Genomic DNA, 24,037 nt, shown 5'->3' on the forward strand with positions numbered 1-24,037 from the left:
CTGTCTCTCTCACACACACACTGGATGGGGACAGGACAAACCTAAAGCACAGTACGGTTAGTTAGGGTCTTAACTGAACCTGGAAGTCAGCGTCCCTGAGGGCACATGGGGCCTGCCTCCTGGACGTGCCATCTGTGCACACGCACAGCACCCTGTGTTCAGAAGTGCCCCAGTGCTGAGCCTGATGCCCTGTTGTTATCACCTCAACACATTTAATATTTTAAAATATGTGTGTGTAGGTACTTTGCCTCCTGCATGAATGCCTAGTACTGGCATAAGCCATAAAGGGCACCAGATTCCCTGGAACTGGAGTTATAGAAGCCTGTGAACCACCATGGGAGTGCTGGGATTGAACCCAGGTCCTCTAGAAGAGCAGCCAGTGCCTCCAGGCCCCATATTTTTTTTAAAAGAAAGCATACATTTGAATTGTGCACTGAGCCTCACAAACTACATAGCCAAATGTGGATATACTGGAAATGAACATTGATTAGATTAGAAAAATCTCAGGGCCGGGGGCTGGGGCAGGCATTAGCTCAGTCAGTAATGTGCTTGCCATAGAAACATAAGGACCAGTCTGAACCTCAGTATCCATGTTAAAAAGCTGGGCATGGGGGGCTGGAGAGATGGCTCAGAGGTTAAGAGCACTGACTGCTCTTCCAGAGGTCCTGAGTTCAATTCCCAGCAACCACATGGTGGCTCACAACCATCCGTTATGAGATCTGGTGTGCAGATATACATGGAAGCAAATGTTGTATACATAATAAATAAATAAAATCTTAAAAAAAAAAAAAAAGCTGGGCATGGTGCCACAAGCTTGTAGTCCCAGTGATGGAGAAGCGGAGGCAGGAAGATCCCTGGGGTCCACTAGCCAGCAGTCAGTCAGTCTAGTGGCCAGTGAGAGACCATCTCAAAAAACACAAGTGGAGAGCTCCTAAGTACAGCACTGGAGACTGTCCTTCATGTCTAACCTTCATACATGCACAGAATGGGGGCGGGGAGAAAAAATATGAATAGCTAAAAGCTAAAAGCTTACACAGCAGTTTTCACCTGTCCTTCCTCTGTCTGAGTGACTATCCTGTGAGGTCACATCTCATTATTGTCAAGCCAGAAAGCAACCATTCAAATTCTCATTAAAACTCCAAAACTGTCCATTAATTTAAATACAAAATGCAGTTGCTACCTGAAATAGGCCACACAAGACCTCAGTCAACTGTGCTTCACTTTCAAAATTCTCTAACCAAAACAAACAAACCAAAAAAGAAAAATCACTGTGTCCCTCCCCCACCTCCCAAGTACTATGTGTATCTACGACATCAGCTTACACAGCAGTTTTCACCTGTCCTTCCTCTGTCTGAGTGACTATCCTGTGAGGTCACATCTCTGAATCCCTCAGACACAGCACATGGTAGGCCTGTACTAATATCTGAGGAACAAACAAGAAGCCAGCCTGCTCTTTACAACTGCTGACAAAAGTCATGGAGTGCGCAGGTCTGCCTGGGCAGATGGTACAGAAAAATGCTGCTGTGGAGTTTCTCCAGCAGAAATGCTGATGGCAGCAGGAAAGCCTGCTCCTTAGCACCCACCACTGCCCTCACTCAGCTGGCCTGGGACAGTCTGGGCCTCTACTTCTGTAGTAAACCGGTTACTCTACAGCCTTTATTATAATTGCAGGAAGATAGAGTTTGCTGGAAGGTCTGAGACATGACCTGTGCTAAACTCATGGCATTTCCAGAATGCAAGGATCTTCAAATGCATGCAGTCCCTGCAGAGGCGAGAAATGGGCTTCAGATCCCCTGGGACCGCAGTTACAGACAGTTGTGAGTCTTCAAGTGGGTGCTGGTGACCCCTGAGCCATCTCTCCAGCCCAGCCCCTCTCAATATAGCATTTTTCAAAACAGCCTAGAGACAAAAAGCCACCCAAATGTCCCTTAGATGATGAATAATCTTTATACAGTGGATATGTCCATCAGAATATTATTCAACCTTAACAAAAAAGAAGTCTTGTCTGTGGTGATATATTGCTTATGATCTAATAAACCCATTGAAGATCAGAATGCAAAGCTAGCCAACACTAGTCAGCCATAGAAGCTGGGCAGTGGTGGCACACACCTTTAATCCCAGGACTCAGAAGACAGAGGCAGGATGGATCTCTGTTGAGTTCAAGGCCACCCAGGGCAACATGAGAGTGCATTAGTCTAAAAGGGAAACAGAGCTCACACCTTTAATCCCAGCACTAGAGAGGCATAAAAGACAGGAGCAGGACACTCAGTATTCAGTCTTGGACAATTAGTCTCTAGCCACACTGAAGTCAGGGCTGTCCCAGCCTTGGCAGAGGTAAGAACTCTCTGGTGGTCTGGCCACTTTGCTTCTCTAATCTTCAGCTTTAATCCCAATATCTGTCTCTGAATTTTTATTATTCATCCTACACTTGTCATATTTTACAACATGGATGATCCTTGAAGACAGATGCTAAGTAAAATAAGCCCCAAAGAGCTGTCTTAAGGGAACCTCACAAAAACAAAAAGAAAGGGGGTATGAGGGGAAGAGCAAAGGGAGGGTATAGGAGCTCTCATTTAATAAGTGCAGTTTCTCTTCATCAATGTTCTGAAGATCCACAAACATGCATGTATTTACCACAATTAAACTGTATGTATAAAAAGTGGTTGGAGATGGTAAGAAGAAAGCCAAGGCACTAGAAACCATTCTATTGCACATTGGAAATGAAGACATTAGATAGGCATGTTGGTGAAACCCTGTAATTTCAGCTACTGCAAAGGCTGAGGCAGAAGGAGTCCCAAGTTCTGGCCCAGGCCGGGCTACACAGTGAGTTCTAAAGAACTTAGAGTTGGTTTTGAAATTCAAAAAGGGAAGACAGAAGTAAAAAGAGGGCTGGAAATACAGCTCAAAGGCTGGAGTAATACCTAGCATGGTGAGGTCATGTGTTCAGTCCCTGGTATAGTTTTTTTTTTTTAATGAATTAGCTAATTTAATGTTTAATGATTAAAATAACCATTGACATCAAATGTCAAAACTATTTTAGAAAATTACATAGGTTACATTAGCTATGATTTGGGAATGGGAAAAAAAAAGAGGCATGGACCTAGAAAACAACCTACTGTCCATCAGCTGATGAAAGAATAAGAAAGTGGGGTATATTTATAAAATGAGTCACAAAAGGAATCAGAGCAATGCCAGGGGTAGAGGGGTTGAGGGAAAGGGGGAGGATTAGTCAAAAGAAAAAACTCCCTGATATAAAATGAGTAACTTTAATTAATGACTTTAATCCCAGGACTCAGGAGGTTGAGGCATGTGGATCTCTAAATTTGAGGACAGACTGGCTTACATAGGGAGATGCCATTTATATACATACATACATACATACATACATACATACATACATGGATTCTGCAGCATGTGAATATGTAACTTTTTAAAAACACATAAGCCTTAGAAAGCCTCTGCTTTAATGTCTGACCTGTGTCTTCTCAAATTCTTCTTTTAGTCTTCCACCACCACTCTGAGTGTCACCAAACCTGGTAGGCCAGACTCCCTTATAGTGAGCCTTTACTATCTGCCCAGTTTCTAGGACCCAGCTATTAAAATAAGACCAACCAGGTCCTCAGTTTCCTCCCCAGCCACAGATGATTGGCCCAAGTTAAGCCAATCAGTGTCTCAACCTCAAGGTCCACTTGACCTGGCATGTGACCCAAGCCAGGCAGCCTTGACATTTTCACGTTCACTCTGGGTGTAAAGCTGTGGAATGTGTGGGATACAACAGATGCCACGTTTCCATGTGAAAGAAACTGGTCTGGAAGTCTGGCCCATCCTCAGTGGCATTAAGAGGTTCCAGCTGAGACTGTCAAGGGGATCCCTCCTTTTTGCTTGAGTTAATGGGATTCCTATTATTAGCAAATAAAACTGTCCAGCACATGCCCTGAGTCCAGTGAGTGGAGCTGTGTGGAACTGCACCCCGTCACCAACAGTCTGTCTGTCTCCAGCTCCAGGTTCTATACATGAGAGCCATGCTAGGGCCTTGATCACCAGGACCTCGCTTAAAACCACACAACAGCCCTGCTCCTCCCTGTTCCTTATCACCTGCCTGGTCTCCCAACTGCTTTCTCTAACTTTCCACTACAGATCTCAACTGCATGCACCTACCTGCCCTCCAGTCCCACCACCCAACAGCCCTTCCACAGCATTTCACCAGTTGACACTCAGAGCCTGCAAGTTTACATTTGGGACTTTGTGGCAGCTCTGAGTTTCCTATTTCTGTCCATTAGGAAATCACCTACTTAATTCTCTGGCTCAAAAATTAGCTCCCCAGGCAGCAGCACATCCTCTTAGTGTTAGTAACTATAGCAGGTGCCGTCAGTTCCTGGCAGTCCACCCCCACATTCTGACCACTTCGGCACCCTCTGGTCTAACTACTAACCCCAGCACCTGTGTTTCCCAGCCCTACTGCTTCCCCAGTTGAACCTGTTCTGTCTCCCCACTGGGCCCTTTGAAAAGTACTGTTAATTAATGCCCAAACTCACCACCTTCAACCTTCTGCCAGTGGCTAATGACGGCCTCATCCCTTCCCCTGTAGAGGCTCCCAGTGTGAGATAAATCTCCAGCTATGCTCAAGGAGACTGACTTGGTAACATATTGTCCTGATTGCCGTGCAGTCCCTGTCTCGCTTCCCTGCTCCTCCAACTCTCAAATAAATTACAGACATCACCTCTCAAGAACGGCCTGGAAGGCAACAACAACATTGGCATCCTTTAACTGAATTGACTGGATCCAGAAGTGTTTCAGATTTTGGAATATTTGCAAACACTTTACCAAGTCCCTAAGCCAAGCATTAGACATCTGAAATGTTCCTTTTTTTAAAGACAGAGTCTCACTTTGTGGCTCTGGCTGGCCTAAAATTCACTGTATAGACAACATTGGTCAAACTCACAGCCTCCCATTGCTTATCTGTCTGCTTGTCTGTCTGTCTGTATGTATGTATGTATATATGTATGTATGTATGTGCTCCGTGTGCATATTGTACACTTGAAGGCCAAAAGAGGGCGGTATCAGATCCTTCAAGTTATAGATAGCTGTGAACCAACATGTGGGTGCTCAGAACCAAACCTGGGTCTTCTGCTACAGCAGCGAATAACCCTATCTGTATTTCTGTAGCCCTGAGTACAGGTATTTTAGAGGGGGTGGTTTCATTTGCTTTGATGGAATGTGTGTGTAGAAAAGGGCTCGTTGGGCTACACTCTCAGCTTAAATCTTTTCTGATAAATTGAGTTGTCTCCGGGAATTTCATTGTAGTAATACAAAGTTGGCAGGGGCCACACGCCCACCTGGCTCATTTCCATCTACATCTGAACATGCTCAGAGTAAGAATCAAGATGGTGGTGGTCTTTCCCACCAGCTCATACTTAATGTTTATACATATATGAATATATATGTGTGCATTTTTTTTTTTTTTGGAGACAGGGTTTCTCTGTATTGCTTTGGAGCCTGTCCCAGAACTCACTCTGTAGACCAGACTGGCCTTGAACTCACAGAGATCAACCTTCCTCTGCCTCCCAAGTGCTGGGATTAAAGGTGTGCACCACCACCTCCCTGCTATATGGGTATATTTGTTGTTGTTGTTGTTACTGTTCTTTGCAAATAAACTTAGAAAGAAAGCATGCCATTGTCTTCTCCACTTGTAACCTCTGGCTTACTCCTCAGCCTCTGTTATCTGACTTTGCTATTCAGGGTCCTCCATGACTTCCTTATTGCTAAATCCAGTAAAGGCTTCCAGCCACTTATCTCATCTGGCCCTTTGCAGGTACCACCTGACCCTACTAAGAACTCCTGAGCTCCAAGCCCTTGCCCTTGACTTCTTGTGTTAGTGTGCCCTGGAGCCAGGTGCTTGCTTTGACTCTCAGCTCCACTAATATGGTCTTGGTATTTCCTCATCCGTAAAAAGGGTCACAGAGAGACCTTTATTCCTGGGTTGATGTGAGATCAAGGGAGTGCATAGTGTGCTCAGCTAGTGTTTCTTAATCCTTGATATGTTCCTCTGTTTTCTTTCTACATTTTTGTATATTCATTGTGATTTCTGTAATCGGTTGTGGTACAAGTGGAAAACAAAAACCACTAAGGTACTTCAGTCTGAGGGACTGCAGTACAGGGAATTAGTTGCCTAGGTGATGAGGAGTCAAGCAGGGCATGGTGAGGTCATCAAGAGCAGCAGAGGCAGGAAGCTCCCATCATCCTCAGGACTGGAGGATCAGTGGAGAAGCTGTATCTGAGTTCTTTTTTTCTTTTTTTCTTGCTATACAGCCCTGGTTACTTCTGTGGACTCTAGCTGTTCCTCTACACCTGGGCCACAGAAGAAGTCCTAGATAGGAAGCAGCCCCGCAAGCTTCACTCTGAAGAAAAGGGGAGGGGCAAGAAGAGAGAGACCAGACCTCTGTCTTAATCCTGCATTCTGGTCTCTCATCAATGTCTTCTACTGCCAAAATATGGTCCTCAGTGGGCAGGTGATGTGGGGGAGCCCACCAGTCTTTCCTGAGTTTTGTGAGATACAAATGAAAGTATCTTTCTATTAGGTTGGGAGCAATTGTTTCTCATAATGCCCAGAGTGCCTGCCTAAGAATGAAGTCAGAGCCAGGTATAGTTGTGCACACCTTTAATCCCAATGTTTTTTTGGAGGCAGAGGCAGGCAGATCTCTGTGAGTTCAAGACTAGCCTGGTCTACAAAGTGAGTTCTGGATAGACAGAGCTTCATAGTAAGACCCTTCCTCAAAATAAAACAAAGTCAGAGGTAAGTAAACTAAAAAAAGGCAAGATCATTTGAATTCTGGAGCCAGCTTGCTCAGCAGCTATCATGACTTCCTGGTTATAGCAACCAGTTTCCTTCTGTTGATACTGCTTTGCATAAAACTGAAAAAAAAATCACCTTAAAACTTGAAGTGAAAGTTTAGTTTCACTTGGGGAGTGTCAACAAGGTAGTGAGTGCTTCTTATTGGTCAGTCCCATTACTGAGGTAGCTCTATGTTTGTCTGCAAGTGGGCTTAGGTACAGGGGCTGTGTTCATCTGGTCCTTGAGCTCAAGGGAGCTTTCAGGAATGAAGTGGGCTGTGAGGAAAGCTCCAGCTGAGGAAGCAGTGTAAGCAAAGCTCCCAAGGTGGGGAAGAACTGTGGGGCAGTGGATGACTGAGGAAGAGGCAAAAGGAAGCAAATGGCTTTTGAGCTTTTAAGTGGGAACAGCCAGAGAGGACATGGGTAGGAGGGGCTGAGGCCCTCTCAGTAGCATGATATGGAGGGATGAGTTTTGATTTTTGTCCCCTTACTTTTTTTGGTCTGTTTTGTTTTGTTTTGGTAAGTATTAGCAAAGGCTGAGTCAGGGAATTTGTACTTTGTGGTTGGGATGGGGAGTCTGGCAATGAAAGGTCAGATAGGATGAAGTATGGCCCACTGGAGGTGTAGCCTGGGGAGGAAGGATCAGGAAATAGTCAGCTAATTCCAGCTGGTGGAGTAGAGACTGGCCTCATAGCGAGAGGGACTGGAGATGATCTATACCTTCCCTGAGGAGGAGGACTCAGATAGGAAGATGCTAGTGATGTGTTCAGATGATAAGAATGTGGTGCTCATGAGTTGTTTGTTTAAAACAGAGGTTGTCCAAAGCTCAGTGCTGAAAACCTACTCAAATCAATGCTGTCCTAGAATGCTCTATTCACATCACGGTAGGTCTGAACAGCATTAAGAGTGCAGGATGAAGTTGAGATCAGAACTTAAGACAAAAAGTGCTGCAGAGAGTTCTAGGTTAGCTTGGGCTACACACCAAGTACCAAACCAGCCAGGGCTGCATAGAAAAAGAAAAAAGAACTTAGACACAGACACAGCATTGATAATAAAGGGATGGCAGGATGCCATAGTGGCCTGGGAATTGAGAGCTAGTGGAGGCTGTAGGGAAGACAGATGTTCCATGACAGACAAGAGCTTCTCAAAGCAAAATAAGTACATAAGACATCAGCTTGGCCAAGGGACACTGGTTATTTATGAGCACTGATGCTTGCTAACTATAGAGTCCTTCATTTTGACCACCAGAGCAGCAAATAAGAATTAGAGTCATTTGTGTGGGTTCTCCTGTGTATGCAGAGGGGTAGAGCAGGGGAAACAGGGCTATTCAGGAAAGGTTTCAGGGGTCCTGTTTTAGAACCAACAGAGTCCAGAAAGCATGTGACCTATTTGTGTAGCCAAGTGCAGGTACTTTCAAACCCTTACCGCTGGAGCCATGTATCTGGCTCTGTGCTAGGTGCTTCGGGAGTAGACAAAGATAAGCAAAGGTCTGCCTCTTGAGTGTTCATTGTCCAGTGAGAAAGAGACATTTCAACAGATGGATCCAATGTGACAAGTGCTTAACAGCTACACTCTGTGGCCTGGGACAAACTTCTTAATGCTAAAATGCCTCCATTTCACAGTCTAAATTGTGGCTATGTTACAGGAATGTTCTAGCATTTAAGTGTATGTGTTCTAGGGTGTGGAGGTCAGAGGATAACATTCTGGAGTTGTTTCTCTCCTTCCCCCATGTTGAGGCAGGGTCTCTGTTGTTTCTGCCACTCTTTGCACTGCAGGCCAGCTGACCTTCCAGCTTCCGAGAGATTCTCCTGTCATCTCTGCCTCCTATCTTGCTGTACAGCTGCTGGGATTACATCTGACTTTTTGTGTTTTGAAGGGATTGAACTCGGGTCTTCAGGCTCGTTCAGCAACTACATTTACTAGATGAGCTGTCTCACCCACAGTGTTCTCACTTGAAGTGGGATGTTCTGAATCTTCTAGGGCACAGTAGCCTGAACATCCATAACCTGAAACTCTGAATGCAAAATGATCCAAAATCTGAGAAGGTTAGCCAGCACACTTTATAAAATTTTGGGACAAAGCCAGGCATGATGGCAAACATGTTTTATTCCAACATAACTAAAAATGAATCAGATGTGGTACCAAATGCCTTTAATCCCAGCACTCAGGAGGCAGAGGCAGAGGCAAGTGGATCTCTATGAGTCTGAGGCCAGCCTGGTCTACAGAGTAAGTTCCAGAACAGCCAGGGCTACACACACAGAAACCATGTCTCAGGGAAGAAAAACAAGCTAGCAGAGAGCAAGTTACAAGGCTAGACAATAAGCATTGTTCCTCCCTGTTTGAGACAAACTATATTTCTTACTCTTCACAGTATACAGGTACATGTTTTGGATGAATTTGTATATTCCACTTTCAAAAGTCCAGAAATCCAACAGTAACTGACTTCTAGCTCTGCCTATCAGTCACAAACAGGTGTGAGTGTCTGACCTAATTCCAGCCAAGACCCTAGCTAAAGCTTGCCTGAACCATCAGAAGAGGTGCCCTTTCTGCTTGTTGCAAGTGACAAATTCCCAACATCATCATCACCTATGCTAGCCATACCAGAAGCCAAAATATCTGTGTCATTTCAATAATGAAGCTTGTACATTTTCCTATGGCCTGCTTGCTTTTTAACTTTTATGTCCTTTTAAAAGAACTTAACTAGGAGACAACTTCGGGTAAACATGCTTGCTATGCAAGCTGACAACCTCAACTAAATTCCCAGGAGCCCACATAAGAAAACCTGATGTTGTCCAGCTATAATTGAAGCACTCCTACCTCCACATGGGAGGTGGAGACAGGAGAACAACAGGCTGGCCAGTTAAGTAGCACCACAAACACAAGAAACCCTTTCTCCACAAGGGTTTTGATTCCAAGGGAGACTGGACTCAAAAAAAAAAAAAAAAAAAAAAGTTGTTCTTTAGCTGGGCGTCGGTGGCGCACGCCTTTAATCCCAGCACTCAGGAGACAGAGGAAGGTGGATCTCTGTGAGTTCCAGGCCAGCCTGGTCTCCAGAGCGAGTGCTAGGATAGGCTCCAAAGCTACACAGAGAAAACCTGTCTCGAAAAAACAAAAAAAAAGTTGTTCTTTGATCTACACACACACACACACACACACACACACACACACACACACACACACACACACGTGTGCAGGTACACACACAAGCACACACGAGGATGGGAGGGAGGAAGAAGACTAATAGTAAGTAGCCAGGCGTGGCAAGCCACACCTTTAATCCCAACACTAGGAACCAGTGGCAGGCATATCTCTGTGAGTTCAAGGCCAGCCAGGCAGATCTACATAGCAAGACCCTGTTCTCAAAAAAAAAAAAAGGCAAACGTGACATCATGATGTATGTACATATTTGTGTGTGCAACTATGTGTGGAGGCCAGCAAGTGTCCTCAATCACGCTGACCTCCCACCCTTGTCCTCTAGCTCCCAGATACACCAGTCTATGCTTCCAGGGTGCTGGGATTAAAGGTGTACTCTATCAAATCCAGCAAGCTCCAACTTATTTTTTGAGACAGAAGTCTCTAGCTGAATCAGGAGCTCACCAGTTTGGCTAGACAGACTGATTATATGTCCCACAGATACTCCTGTCCTGCTCCCAGAGTTACTGATGTGTGCAACTGATGGATGCAGGGGACCCGAACTCAAGTCCTCATGCTTGCACATCAGGCACTTTATGAGCAGAGCCATCTCCCCAGCCTCTATTCTCCTGCTTTTTAAGACAGGCTGGCCTTGAACTCTCTGTACAGCTGTGGATGACCTTAAACTCCTGATTCATCTGCCTCCCCTCCCAGAGTATTGTAGGTGTATACCACCATCATGCCCTGCTGTGCTGGGAATTGAACTCCAGGCCTAGGACATGCTAGGCAAGCACTCCACCAATTGAGCAACATCCCCACTCTGCTCCTTGGAGGCACACTTCATTCTTTTTGTTCATTCAGAAAACATTTGAGGGAGTCAGACACTGTTCTAGGAATACAAGATTATTCACTAAACCAGCAAGCCCCTGTTGTCTAGTATGCACTGTGTTATACAGCAGATGCTATGGAAGAAAGCAGGGTGGGAAGGGGACTTCAGGACCACTGGCTGTTGGGCACTGGACTTGGGTAGGGCTTTCTGAGAATTTGAGACTTGAATAGACTTAAGGAAGTGAGGGAGGTGGCAAATGGCTGCAGTAAATGTCAGGTGGAGGGCACAGTGGAGCAGAGGCCTAAAGAAGGCAGGGTGGGTGAATCAGGGAACAGCCTGAAGGTGTCAGGGGAAGGGTCAAACCATGCTGGCCTGGAAGGACCCTTGAGAACACTGACCTTTACTTTGAGTGCCAGGGGGATATTCCAGGGCCTTGAGCCAGAAGAAGGTAAAGTTGAACTCCCAGGCTACTGAGTTGAGAATTGCTTACTTGATCCACTGTGTTAGTTAGCTTTCTTTAAAATATGTATTTATTGTTATTATTGGTTGTTGGGTTTTATTGTGTTTTGTTTGTTTTAAGACAGGGTCTCCTGGCTGTTCTGTCCTAGAATTCAGTATATAGCATTAGATTAAAAAGAAAAAAAAAAAGGGAATCAAAGATGAAAGGAAAGGATCTGGATTCCCACATCCAATGAATGAAATATAAGAGGAAGAGACACCTTGGTGGCAGGCAGGGTCAGGAAATAGGTGGTGAAGAGGATAGGATGTGGGGAGAAGTGTTAACCAAAGACTGGGGGTTGAAAGGAGTCAAGTATTCAGTTTCAGAATGCACACTCCAGTGGAGGCTGAGTCACAGAAGAAACTGCCCAGAATATGTGGACAAAAGTAAAAAGGAAAAGAAATATGTCAAGTGGTTTTATTTATTTACATTTTAGGGAGAGGAAAAAATGAAGTGATATAAGGCCTAGGGGTAACTAGCATCAAGAGAATTCATCCATTCAGCCCTTGGTAGACAATAAGTCTTCCCATTGCACCACAATTTGGACAATGTGAGAAGCTGATGGATGGCATATCCACCACATTCTTTCCTACCCCAGAACCAAAAAGGCCATGCAGAAGTGTCAGTACACTGTTGATTACACCATCTGAAGCCAGAGAAAGCAATTCCCCACTCTACAGTAACCTGCCCCTCTGTACAAAAACCTTCATGCCCCTTACCCAGAACCAACCCTAAATCCTTGCCAGCTAGGATGAAAATCCCAATATCTAAAGAGACAGGGAAAGGCTTCTTCTCACAAGACTGATGATCATGGCACCTGACTTTACCTCCAACAACACACATGCTACCCAAAAAAGACAAACATGGGCAAGGGGAGCTTCCCTTCCACCAGCCACAGAGCCTGTAACTCCAGCTCCAGGCAAACCAACACCCTCTTCTGGCCCCTGAAGGGACCTGCACACACACATCTATTTACACAGAAACACACACCCAAACACACACACACACACACACACACACACACACACACCTTTTTAAAAGATGTATGAGAACGCATGTATACCAAGATAAGAGAATATTAATCCCAATTGGAGAAAAAACTCCAATACTTAGCCTCTAAGGAAAAGTGGCTTGTTGTAAATCAGGCCCTTGAGACTTGTGTCATTTAGCTGCTCCCCACAGTTGTTAGGATACTTATTAAATGTTGAATAATTAATAACAGTGCCTTCAAGACTCTCTTAAAGAAAAGATCCTGTGGAGGAAACAGTCCATAATTAGACATGGGCCTCACTTCCTGCCAATCAGTCAGATCTTAGAGGGACAGAGAACTTACCATCCCAGAGTACTTATTAGTAAAATGACTGCACTTCTGGATTAACTATCCAAGAGTGGAGCATAAGTAAATATTTAAAAAGCTGTATGTGAAGCAAGGGATTTAGCTCAGTGGTAGAGCACTTGCCAACACACACACACTGTAGAAGCCAGGCTCCAAGATAGTCACAATGATCTCCATTTCCTAGTATTCTCTAGGATTCACACTCTCCCCATGTACCAGTGTCCCTCTGTGACCAATAGAGTACAGCAGAGGTATGTCACTTTGGTGATTGGTTTATAGAGGGCTGGTTGGAGTCCTGGGCTGGCTTGAATCACTTTCTCCAGCAGAAACCAGTTACTATGTTGTAGCCTATGAAGAACCACATGAGTATGCCTAGAATCCAGGTTAGACCCTCCCAATCCAGTCTTCAGATGATGGCAGCCTCCTAAAGGTTTGACGCAGAACTACCCAGGTTCCTGACCCATAGACAATATTTTTGGGTGCTAAATTCTGGGGTAATTTGTTACACAGGAGTAAGAAAATAACTCCATTTCCTACACTGAACCAAGAAAACAATTAAAGGCTTTAGTTCCCTTTCAACATCCACCAAAAATCAAATTTTCTGCTAATGAGAAAAAACAAATTATCATTCAGGCATTCAACAATCGCTTTTTAAGTATCAAACATAAGCAAAGGCTTTGAAGCTTCCTATGTTTTCATATAATCTAAAATCCATAAGAACAATAACCACATGCATGCATGTAAGAACACATTTTGAGCTGTTCAATCCACCAATTTCATTAGCTTATGCTTTACAAACGTATATCACTCCCTGGTCATTCTGAAGGCTAGAAGCTATCAAGTGACACTCTCCCATGGGCATTGTTGTTACCCTTGCATATGCCCTCCCATTTAAGAGAAGAAGAAAAGTTAAGTCTCTCAATTCCATTCATAGTGAGGAAAGAAGGAATTCGTTTAGTATTTTAGCAGGAGGAAGAAACCCTGACCTCAAGTGCTAAGAACAACTGGAATGTCTATAACTCATGACTAAGTGGCGACAGGAGTGCAGATCCACTGCTCAAATCCTGGTCACAGCTGAAATGGCGATGGGGGCGGGGGAGATGCTGCCTCTTCCTCCTCACTGGACTTTGCTGTCTCTCAAAGCAGCGGGGTAGTGTAGATCTACAACCAAAAGCCTCCCTATGCACAAAGAAGGTCAAAGGGCGAGCTTGCTTTCTGTCAACCACAAAACCTGCCCCTGCCAAACCTAATCAATGTGGTCCGCTAAAGGAGGTGAATGAAGCCCTAGACAGAAAACCACAGCAAGACTCAGCTCCCGCCGCCACTGAGGTCGGAGTCAGGTGACTCCTGGGGCAAACAGCAAACCTAAACAAAGATCACTCCCCACATGACCGACTGGGGAGAAGAAGAGCAAGGCTGCTCAGTCCCACCCCGGAAAGCCATTAGCCATTAACTATTGCTTCTTTGCAGTACGGCGAAACTGGAGGCGCCAACAAGTTATTCCTATTCCGCAGTCCTCTTCAAGGAATGAACCTAGAGGGCGAAGGACCCCCTTCCAGGACACAAGAGCCAAGCACCGCAGCACTAGCTCCGGGCCCCCACATGCATGCTGCAACCTGAACCCCTCCCCACCAGCTGTCACCCGCTCTCTGGGCCAGTCTCAGCCAGAGAAGCACATGCCCTCCGGCCACTCAGCCTGCAGCTGCGACCCCGCGGGGACAACGACAGAACGTGCTTTGGCCAAGAGCTCTAGGGACCAGAGCACGCCTGATCCCCGGAAAATGGGAACTAGGGTGAGAGCGGCCCGGTGTCAGGAGTAGCCCTAGATCCATCATCCTCTCTCCGCCCCACGAGTCCCCAGACCCGAGCACCCCACCTTGTCACCGAAGCTGCGGGCCATCAGTAGGTCCGGGCTGGGCGTGCTGTCGCCTCCCATGGCCTCCTCGCTGCTGGAGCCGGCCAGCGGGTGCGGCATGTCGCGCAGGGAGTGGGGCCCCGTGGAAGGCAGGGCCTTGGGGGGCCCGCCCGCCATGGCGCGCAGCGCTCGGGACCCGCTGCCGCCGCCGCTTCCCCCTAGAAGCGCTCGGCCCGAGGCCCTGCACCAGCCGGTGGGGGCCGCCGCCGCCCGATGCTTTTCTGCCCTCAAGGCTGGGCTTTCCCGAGAGGCACACCGCAGCTCGGCGCGCTAAACCGCGGCGATCCCCAGCACCTCCGGCCCTGCGCCCAGCTAGCAGCGCCACGCCGCCCACGGCTCACAGCCCCGCCCCCGCGGAGCCTCGCCCGCAGGGAGGGGAGGGGTGGGCGGGGCGCCCGGGTGGGCGGGGCTTGAGGAAGGAGGCTCCCGTCCCGCCCACCTCCCGGCAGGAAGTGCGCCCACTGGCTTCTGTGCGGGAGGCTAAAAGCTAAGGGATTCAGAAGGCACCCTTGTAAGTAAGGGTCTTCCAACCTCATCACACTCGCAAAAAGAACCCAAAATAGAAATGTGGAGCATTTCTCAGTAACGCAAGTCGTTACGTGGCTCAGAGGAGCTAGAGAATATAGAGGAACTAGAAGGACATGTAAAGACGCAGTGTGGGATGTCTTCAGTTCCACCCTAACGTCCCCATACGGTGTGGCTTCTGCAGCTAAGCAGTGTTTATGTAAGGCGAAACCTCAGAAGCGTGAACATCCATAAATAGCGTGTGCTACCAATGAGTTATGACCCTTACGCGCACACGTAGTCAACCAGTCTTCTGAAAGAACCGTGAGGTTCGAATTATTTTTCATACATTGATGATCCTGGCCTCAGGCCGAGCTGGATTCTCGACCTTTATTTGCTGGCGTGGTGGAGATAGTCAAGGCATTACTTCCAACTAAAGTACACCTTCGTCCCTTTTTAACCTGTCGGGAGCTTCTGTCTCTAAAGAGGGTCATCTGTCCATCTAACAAAGACTTTACTGTGTGTGGCTCACTGTAAGAAACGCATTCTTCCTAATCTCCAAACTTCTTAGGTTTGCCCAGTTTTGCCTGCTTAAAAACAAAACAAACAAAAAAATAGTGACAAGTCTTGACATTGGGATTCGCAAAGGGCTCTCTGTCACACTTTCTCTAGAAACAAAAAGTGGGAGAGGGCAGAATTTAAACCAACCCAAAATAACTACCAGAGTTTCATTTAACTTTCGTGGCCCCTTTTCTTCTGGCATAGTCCAAAGAGCTGGACCCATAGCACTGTAGCTGTTGTCTTTTATCGCCTTCATAGCAGTCTGCCTTGACTGGCTAAAATAAGACTGAAAGAGCACCAACAACCATTTTAAATGCGTTGTCTCATGGGAGCCCTGAGGTCTGATCCTCTGAGCTGGGCAAAAATGTCGATCCATTTACATTTAGGAGCTGCCTAAAACTATTACATCCCCTATTATCTTCATTAAAGTAGCTAACACAAATATAACTAAAAATGACTGATCTATAGACATCTAACAGATTTTCTTCTTGAATATTGTTGTTTATATTAACATAACAGAGCTCTTAAGAGTCCACAGAAGTAGGGCTGGAGAGATGACTCAGTAGTTAGCACTGGTCACTCTTATAGAGGACTAAGATTCAACAACATCCATAAAATAAGAATAATATCAAAAGAAAATTGCATAGAAAACCAATTACATGGTTCAGTAGGTAAAAGAACCTGCCACCCATGCCTGAGGACCAGAGTTCAGTCCCCAGAACCCACATGAGAAGCCAGATGTTTTGGCATTCTTTGGTCCCAGCACTCCTACAGTGAGAGGGAAGGCTGTGGCAACAAGAGAATTATCCAGAAGCCCTCTGGTCTGCTAGCCTAAAGTACCCAGTGCTGAAGCATCAACAGAAACATAAGAAACTCTGCCTCCATGGGGTGAAATGAAGGAACCAACTCTCCTGAAGTTGTCCCTCGGACCTCAAGCATGTGGGCACATGCACGCACAATAAAACTGTTTTGTGGCTTACCAAGTAGGAAGACAGACAGTATAGAGCAATACACAAGACAGCTGTGGGAGTTCGATGGGACTAGAAGGCTCAAGGGTCCTTGCTGAATGTTAAGAACTCCCTAAATGCTAATTCCCTTCCTTTTCCCTCTGGTTTTTCTCTACTATTCTTATGAAATAACAACCACAGAATATCCATAATTATATGATGTATTCCAAACTCCATTTCCTCAGTTTGAGTCAGAATGATGCTTTTCTATGCCTCCCCACAGAGGGAAAGGAGGAAGAAGAAAAGAAGAGTGGAGACAGCGGAGAAGGGGAAGAAAGAAAGAAAGAAAGAAAGAAAGAAAGAAAGAAAGAAAGGAAGGAAGGAAGGAAGGAAGGAAGGAAACCAGCACTCCTAAAGGGCCATGTGAAAGTTTGTTTATTTACATTCCTGGTCAGTCAGAGGCATCTGACTAAAATGATCCAAGTTGTAGTAGTCATCAAAACTAAAGAAAGTGAACTATGAGAAATATTTTTGGTGGAAAGTTCCAGCATTCATTTTCATCTGAGGCCTGCCTGTTCCTGTCCACTGTTTCCTGTTTCATTTCAGTGCTCCTTGCGGTGAGGAATAGTTCTTGAAATAACCTAAGTCCCAGAGCATGTGACTCTGTCCACTGAGAGCAACATGGTGGTGAAGAGGAAACATGGAAAGTTTATCAGAAAAAAAGGCTGTTGTGTGGGTTGGAAATTATGGAGAGGAACTTGGATTTCTAGGGTTGAGGGGCTAAGAAAGGCACAAGAGTTTGTGAGATGTCCCCAGTGTCTCTAAGGATTGAGAACTGCACTTCCCTAGAAAAGCCGTCTCTGTTAAGATTCCACAGACTAAATGACTATAACTTCGTGATGTTGGAATGTTGCAGGTCATCTTTGGCTGTCCTGCAGGACATCAACCTGGGGCAAGAGAGTCAGGGATAGGGAATGGGGACAAAAGACACAGAAAGAACGACCACAAGACATGATTCTGATCAAGTGGCAAACTTTACTTTTATCAGAATAGCTTATATAGTCAGGATATGGGGAGGGGCAGAATGGGTTGTTTGTGTACCAGGTGTTAGTATAGGCAGGATATTAGGAAGCCACAAAGAGGATGTTTGGCAGGGTAAAGAGTTCATGAGTAAGAGGTCCAAGAAGGGGTTGCCTAGGTGACTGAGCCTGTGAGTGGAGGACTGAGTCAAGTTGTTTCTTTCCTTTTTTTTTTTTTTTTTTTTTTTTTTTTTTTTTTTTTTTTTTTTTTTTTTTTTTTTTTTTTTGGTTTTTCGAGACAGAGTTTCCCTGTGGCTGTTTCTTTTTTTGAGCTGAGGTTCTAAGGAACTGCTATGTAAACTGTAAAGGTTAACTATCCTGCCAAGTATGGCCTAGGATCTCATGTCAAGCCCTGAGATTTGGTTCCCAACATTTTACTATCTATAGTTCCCTTAATAGTCATTTATTGCTGGGCGTGGTAGTGCACGCCTTTAATGTCAACAGAGGCAGGCAGATCTCTGAAATCAAGGCCAGCCTGATTTACAAAGAGAATCCCAAGACAGCCAGGGCTACAGAGAGAAACCCTGTCTCTAAAAAAAAAAAAAAAAAAAAAAAAAAAAAATAATGGTAATTTATTACTAACTGGTGTATCTGACCTAACTTCCTTTTGACTATCAAGTGAAATCTTTAGGATGTGTTAACTCACCAAACCACTAGCTTCTACCAAGCCAAAAGCTGAAAACTGTCATCATAGAGCATCTGAGTCTATAACAGAGATGTCCCCACTCTTCTATAGCCTGCCTAACTGATGTCCCCACAAAGGCATTTGGTTAACACATTGATTTATTACTTTCTTTTGTTCTGTGACTATAAAATTTTATCTAAGTCAGGATGTGATGACTCCTGCCTTTAATCCCAGCACTGGGAAGGCAAACGGATTTCTAGGAGGCCAGCTTGCTCTACATAGTGAGGTCCGGGCCAGCCAGGGGTATGTGGTGAAACCCTGTCTCAAAAAAAAAAAAAAAAAAGAAAGAAAGAAAGAAAGAAAGAAAGAAAGAAAGAAAGAAGAAAAGAATCGTATATGGATTTCCACAGTAGGACATGTCATTCTGAGTATTCTCAACCCATGTTCCTCCTTGAACATGGCTAGACATACTTGGCCCAGAATAAACTATCTACCTTTGGAGTAAGACCCAGTTGCATAGGCCCTCCCCCATGTACAAGGAATGGTGGGCACTTAACCTGTGACCTATCAAGAAACAGAGCCCTGGGCCCCAAGGTTTAGTAACTTTGCCGAACAGGAACCCAGTCAACCTTGCTAGCAATTGTGTCAGGACTGCATGTGAGTATTCAGTCCTCAGAAACAAAGCAGTGCCAGCAAGGCATTGTCCCAATTTCTCCATTGGTACAGCGTGTGCTTAGGCACTCTTGGTGTTTGTATTAGCTGCTTATCCTCCTCTGGCTTTTAATACAATCACAGCTTTATTCTATATGGCATCCCAAACCCTGCCTCAAAATAACACCACCACTTCTGAAGTGGATGGCTGGTGAGGACAAAGAGGTTTTCAGAGAACATTCAGGGTGACAGAGGGCTGCCTCAAACAAGGGGGGTGGGTACCCAGCTGAGAAGGCACAACCCTAACAGAGGGAAATTTGTGTGGACAGTTTAATTCAGCTGATGATGTCCCAGGGAAGAAGCAAATCCACTTGAAGCCAGAATCTGAAGAGTTTTGCAAATAAGAAATTAGATCCTACTGGAGAGCCAAAAGAGAGTTCTGGGGTAAATGGCAGGGTTGTTTATCTCTCCTCATCAAAAGCCTATAAGGCAGGGTGGGTGAAAGTACTTGCTGTGCAAGTATAAAGGCCTGAGTTCAAATCCAACTAGCCCATAAAAAGCCAGCTGTAGGAGATGGCTCAGTAGTTAGGAGCACTGGCTGCTCTTCCAGAGGACCTGGGTTCAATTCCCAGCACATACATAGCAGCTCACAACTGTCTGTAACTCCATTCCCAGTGAATCCAATGCACACATGGTATGCAGACACACATGTAGGAAGAACACCTATTCACATAAAATAAAAATAAATGTTGAAATTTTTAAAAAGTCAGGTACAGAATCAGAGAGGGAAAAAACAAAAGGATCCTAGAGACTCTGGCCAGCCAGGCTAACCAAATCAGTGAGCTCCAGGTTACAGCAGAGATCCTGTCTCTGTTGATGACGATGACGACGACGACGACGATGATGATGATGTGGCAGGTGCTTGTAGAAAAACACCCAGCATCCATCTCCTGCTTCCATAAATACACCTGAGCACAGGGTGGAGTCGGGAGTCTTGAACCGCCCCCCTTTCTTTAGGGTATGTGTATACACGTTTGCATGTACCTATGTGGAAACCAGAAGAGGACATCAGCTGTCTTCCTGTAACTCTCTCACCTTACTCTCTGGAGATAGTCTCTCACTAGGTAGCATTTCAGTTAGGCTGACTGTTGAACATGCTCCTGGGATCCACCCATCCTCCCCACCCCCAACCCTGTTTCAAGCATTCATGAACTAATTTTATTTATTTATTTATTTATTTATTTATTTATTTGGTTTTTCAAGACAGGGTTTCTCTGTGTAGCTTTGGAGCCTATCCTGGCACTCGCTCTGGAGACCAGGCTGGCCTCAAACTCACAGAGATCCCCCTGCCTCTGCCTCCCAAGTGTTGGAATTAAAGGTGTGTTCCACCAACACCCGGCTATGAACCAGTTTTTATATGGGTGCTGGGGATTTGAACTCAGGTCCTCATGCTTGCACAGCAAGTGCTCTTACCCACTAAGTCATCTTCTCAGTCCCCACTCCATCTCCTTTTCCTTTGCTTCTCTCTCTCTCTCTCTCTCTCTCTCTCTCTCTATATATATATATATATATATATATATATATATATATATATATTTTTTTTTTTTTTTTTGCAGGATCTCATGTTCCAGGGTGTACTCAAACTTACTATTTAACCAAGAACTTCTGATCTTCCTGCCTCTACCTCACTAATGCTGGGATTATAGGTGTGCGCCATCGTATCTGGTCTAAGTGGAGCTGGCGATTGAACAGGAGGCTTCCTGCATACTGGGCAAACTTCCTACCTACTGAGCTACATCTCCAACCCACCCTTAAGCTACTACAGTTTTGGTGCTGTTTTGTTTTGCTTGAACATTTATTAGGTACTTAAAGTTTTTAGAAGGAACACACATGAACTAGACTGTGAGTCGATTCATTTCCTATCTCAGGCTGTGAAATGAATCACAAAGGGAACAGTATTTTCTAGAACTCCGCTGTAGACTCTCGGTGGCTAGGGGCCTCAGCTGATCGTAGAAATGCAATTTACTGCCATAACCTAAGGATATATGCTACCCGGTTTTCTGCTCAAGCAGATGTTGTCTGGGAGTGAGATAGTCATGGATGTACCTATCTCCTATGCTGTGACTACCCAGCATAGACCTGGGCTGAAGAGATGGGGAGCTGACAAGTATCTGTAAACACCAACAGAGTCATATTAGCAGTGATCCTTTGGTTAGGACAGATATGCCTCATGATGACATTTGGTTCATCACCAGGAGATGTCAGCAAAAAGCATGTAAAAGTTGAACTTTCATACATCATATGACCCCTAGAAAACAGGAAACATAGAAATGCATATTATGGTTAGGAGTATTGACACAAGGCTATGATCTCATGGGGCTGAGGCTTATAGATATGAGTTGGAGATCAGCCTGGGCTACAAAGTTAAGTTTCAGGATAGTCTGGGCTATATGTGGAGACTATGTGTCAAAACAGAGAAAGTTCTTGGCCTGGCATCACATGCCTTTAATCCCAGCACTCAAGACACAAAGGCAGGAAGACTGCCTGGTCTACATAGCAAGTTCCAGGACAGCCAGGGCTGCATAGAGAGACCCTATATCAAAATGCTTGGTGAGGGAAGAAAAAGAAGAGGAGGAGAAAGAGGGGCAGATGATGGGAGTGTTCAGAGAGAGACACATGTGCGTTCCAGAAGGTGAGCCACAGCACGAGGTTGGGCTAGAGACATAGCTCAGCCGGTGAGTGTTTACTGCACAAGAACGAGGACCTGAGCTAGAACACACATAAAAAGTTGGCCAGAGCTGCATGCTGCCTATAACCCTACACTGCAGGGATCAGAGTGAAAAACGAAGGACTGAAGCTTGATGGCTCAGGTTCAAGGAGAGACCTTGTCAAGAGAATAAGATGATAGTGATACAGTAGGACACCTGATGTCTTCCTGTGGTCTCCATACACACATGCACACATACTGCACTCATTTACCACACACATAAACATACACACACAAAGAGGGGGAGCTAAAACTAGAAAGAACTCATGTGACTTACCCACTGTAATACATAAGTAAATGTGGAATATTTGAATAATAGAATATTATACAGCCATAAGAATAGAGAAATGCATGATGAATGAGTCTCACAAACATAATGATGAATGAAAGAGGCCACACACGAAAGAGTATCTACTATATTATTCTACTTACATAAAAATTGAAACCAGATGTAATTAACATATAGTGCTAAGGAAATGCTTTTACATTTATAGGGAGTTCTGGGGTGCTGATAACATCCAGTTCCTTGAACCAGCAAGTTGTTCTAAGACTCCAAGTAACACATTTGTGAATTGTAAACCTTGATGGTCTATTGCACTAATTTACCCTGTACTGCTACCGTCATCCTGTGTTCACAAGCAGAGCCATTCTCAGTACCCTGAGGATAGCTGTATGAATAAGTGGGAAAAGCTCGAGTTTTCGATGATGTCCTAGTTTGCTTTCTATTGCTGTGACAAAAATACCCTGGCCAAAAGCAAATAAGGATAGAAAGGTTTATTTCATCTTATGCTTCTACGTCACGATCCATCCTGGAAGTCAGCGCAGAAACTCAAACAGAAACCTTGAAAAAATGGTGCATATTGTCTAGCCTTGTAGCTTTCTCTCTGCTAGCTTTCTTTCTATTTTTTAAAGAAACCTAAAATTTATTAGTACTACAAATTCCAATGGAGTTTGCTGTGCTACCTACCATACACATCTTAAAAGAAACCATAAATATTTAGGAACATTCAACATCAAGTGTTTTGCAGTCTTTTATTTATTTTAATTCATTAATTTCCAGCCTGATCAGTTTTTCCTTCCACCTCTCCTCCCAGTCAGTTCCCCCAACCTCCCCCCCCTTATCCACTCTTCCTCCTTTCTCTTCAGAAAAGAGCAGCCCCCCCATGTATATCAGCCAGTCATGTTATATCAAGTTGCAGTAAGACTGGGCACCTCCTTTCCTATTGAGACTGGAAGATAACAACCCAACAGGAGGAATGGGTCCCAAAGCTGGCAACACAGTCAGAGACAGCCTCTGCTCTCACTGTTAGAAGAACCACAAGAAAATCAAGCTGCACAACTGTAACACATGTGCAGAGGGCCTAAGTCAGTCCTATGCAAGCTCTCTGGTTTGTGATTCAGTCTCTGTGAGCCCCTATGAGCCCAGATTAGTTGATTCTGTGGTTTTCTTGTGGTGTCCTTGGTCCCTCTGGCTCCCACAATCATTCTTCCACCCCTTCCATAGGATTCTCTGATGTCCACCTATGGTTTGGTGGCAGTTTTCTGCATCTGTTTCCATCTGTTGCAGGGTGAAGCCTCTCTGATGACAATTGGGCTTAGCTAGAGCAATAAGACAACTAAAGGAGATCAAGGGGATACAAATTGGAAAGGTATTGCTATATGCAAATGATGTTAGTATACATAAGCAACCAAAAAAAAATTCTACCAGGGAACTCCTACAACTGATAAACATTTTCAGCAAAGTGTTGGATACAAAATAAAATTTTGAAAAATCAGTTGCCAACCAGGCAGTGATGGCACACGCCTTTAATCCCAGCACTCGGGAGGCTGAGGCAGGCGGATTTCTGTGAGTTTGAGACCAGCCTGGTCTACAAGAGCTAGTTCCAGTACAGCTTCCAAAGCCACAGAGAAACCCTGTCTGGAAAAACAAAACAAAACAAAAAAGCAGTAGCCATCCTATATACAAATGATAAACGGTCTAAGAAAGAAATCAGGGAAACAACACCCTTCACAGTAGCTACAAATAATATAAAATGTCTTGGTATAACTCTACCCAAGCAAGTTAAGATGTGTTTGGCAAGTACTTCAAGTCTTTGAAGAAAGAAATTGAAAAAGATATCAGAAGATGGAAAGATCTCCCATACTCACTCACAAATTGGTAGGATTAACATAGTAAAAAATGGCCATCTCACCAAAAGCAATCTACAGATTCAAAGAAATTCTCATCAAAATTCCAACACAATTCTTACAGACCTGAAAGAACAATACTCAACTTCATATGGAAAAACAAAAATCCCAAGATAGCTAAAACAATACAATAAAAGAACTTCTGAAGGTATAAAAACAGATAGGTTGATCAAT

At 44.8% G+C, this 24,037-nt stretch overlaps 1 protein-coding gene across 1 annotated transcript in view; it reads right to left on the bottom strand.

The window, feature by feature from the left end:
- The window catches only part of Snx30 (sorting nexin family member 30), a 101,549-nt gene extending 86,681 nt beyond the window's left edge, over nucleotides 1-14,868 (bottom strand). Inside the window, exon 1 of the mRNA XM_027402992.2 lies at nucleotides 14,504-14,868. Within this exon, the coding sequence (XP_027258793.1) occupies nucleotides 14,504-14,659 (156 nt within the window). The 5' untranslated portion in view covers nucleotides 14,660-14,868. The remainder of the gene's footprint in view (nucleotides 1-14,503) is intronic.
- Nucleotides 14,869-24,037: the final 9,169 nt, after the last annotated feature.

The sequence above is a fragment of the Cricetulus griseus genome, chromosome 2, assembly GCF_003668045.3.
Source record: "Cricetulus griseus strain 17A/GY chromosome 2, alternate assembly CriGri-PICRH-1.0, whole genome shotgun sequence".
Taxonomy (NCBI): Eukaryota; Metazoa; Chordata; class Mammalia; order Rodentia; family Cricetidae; genus Cricetulus; species Cricetulus griseus.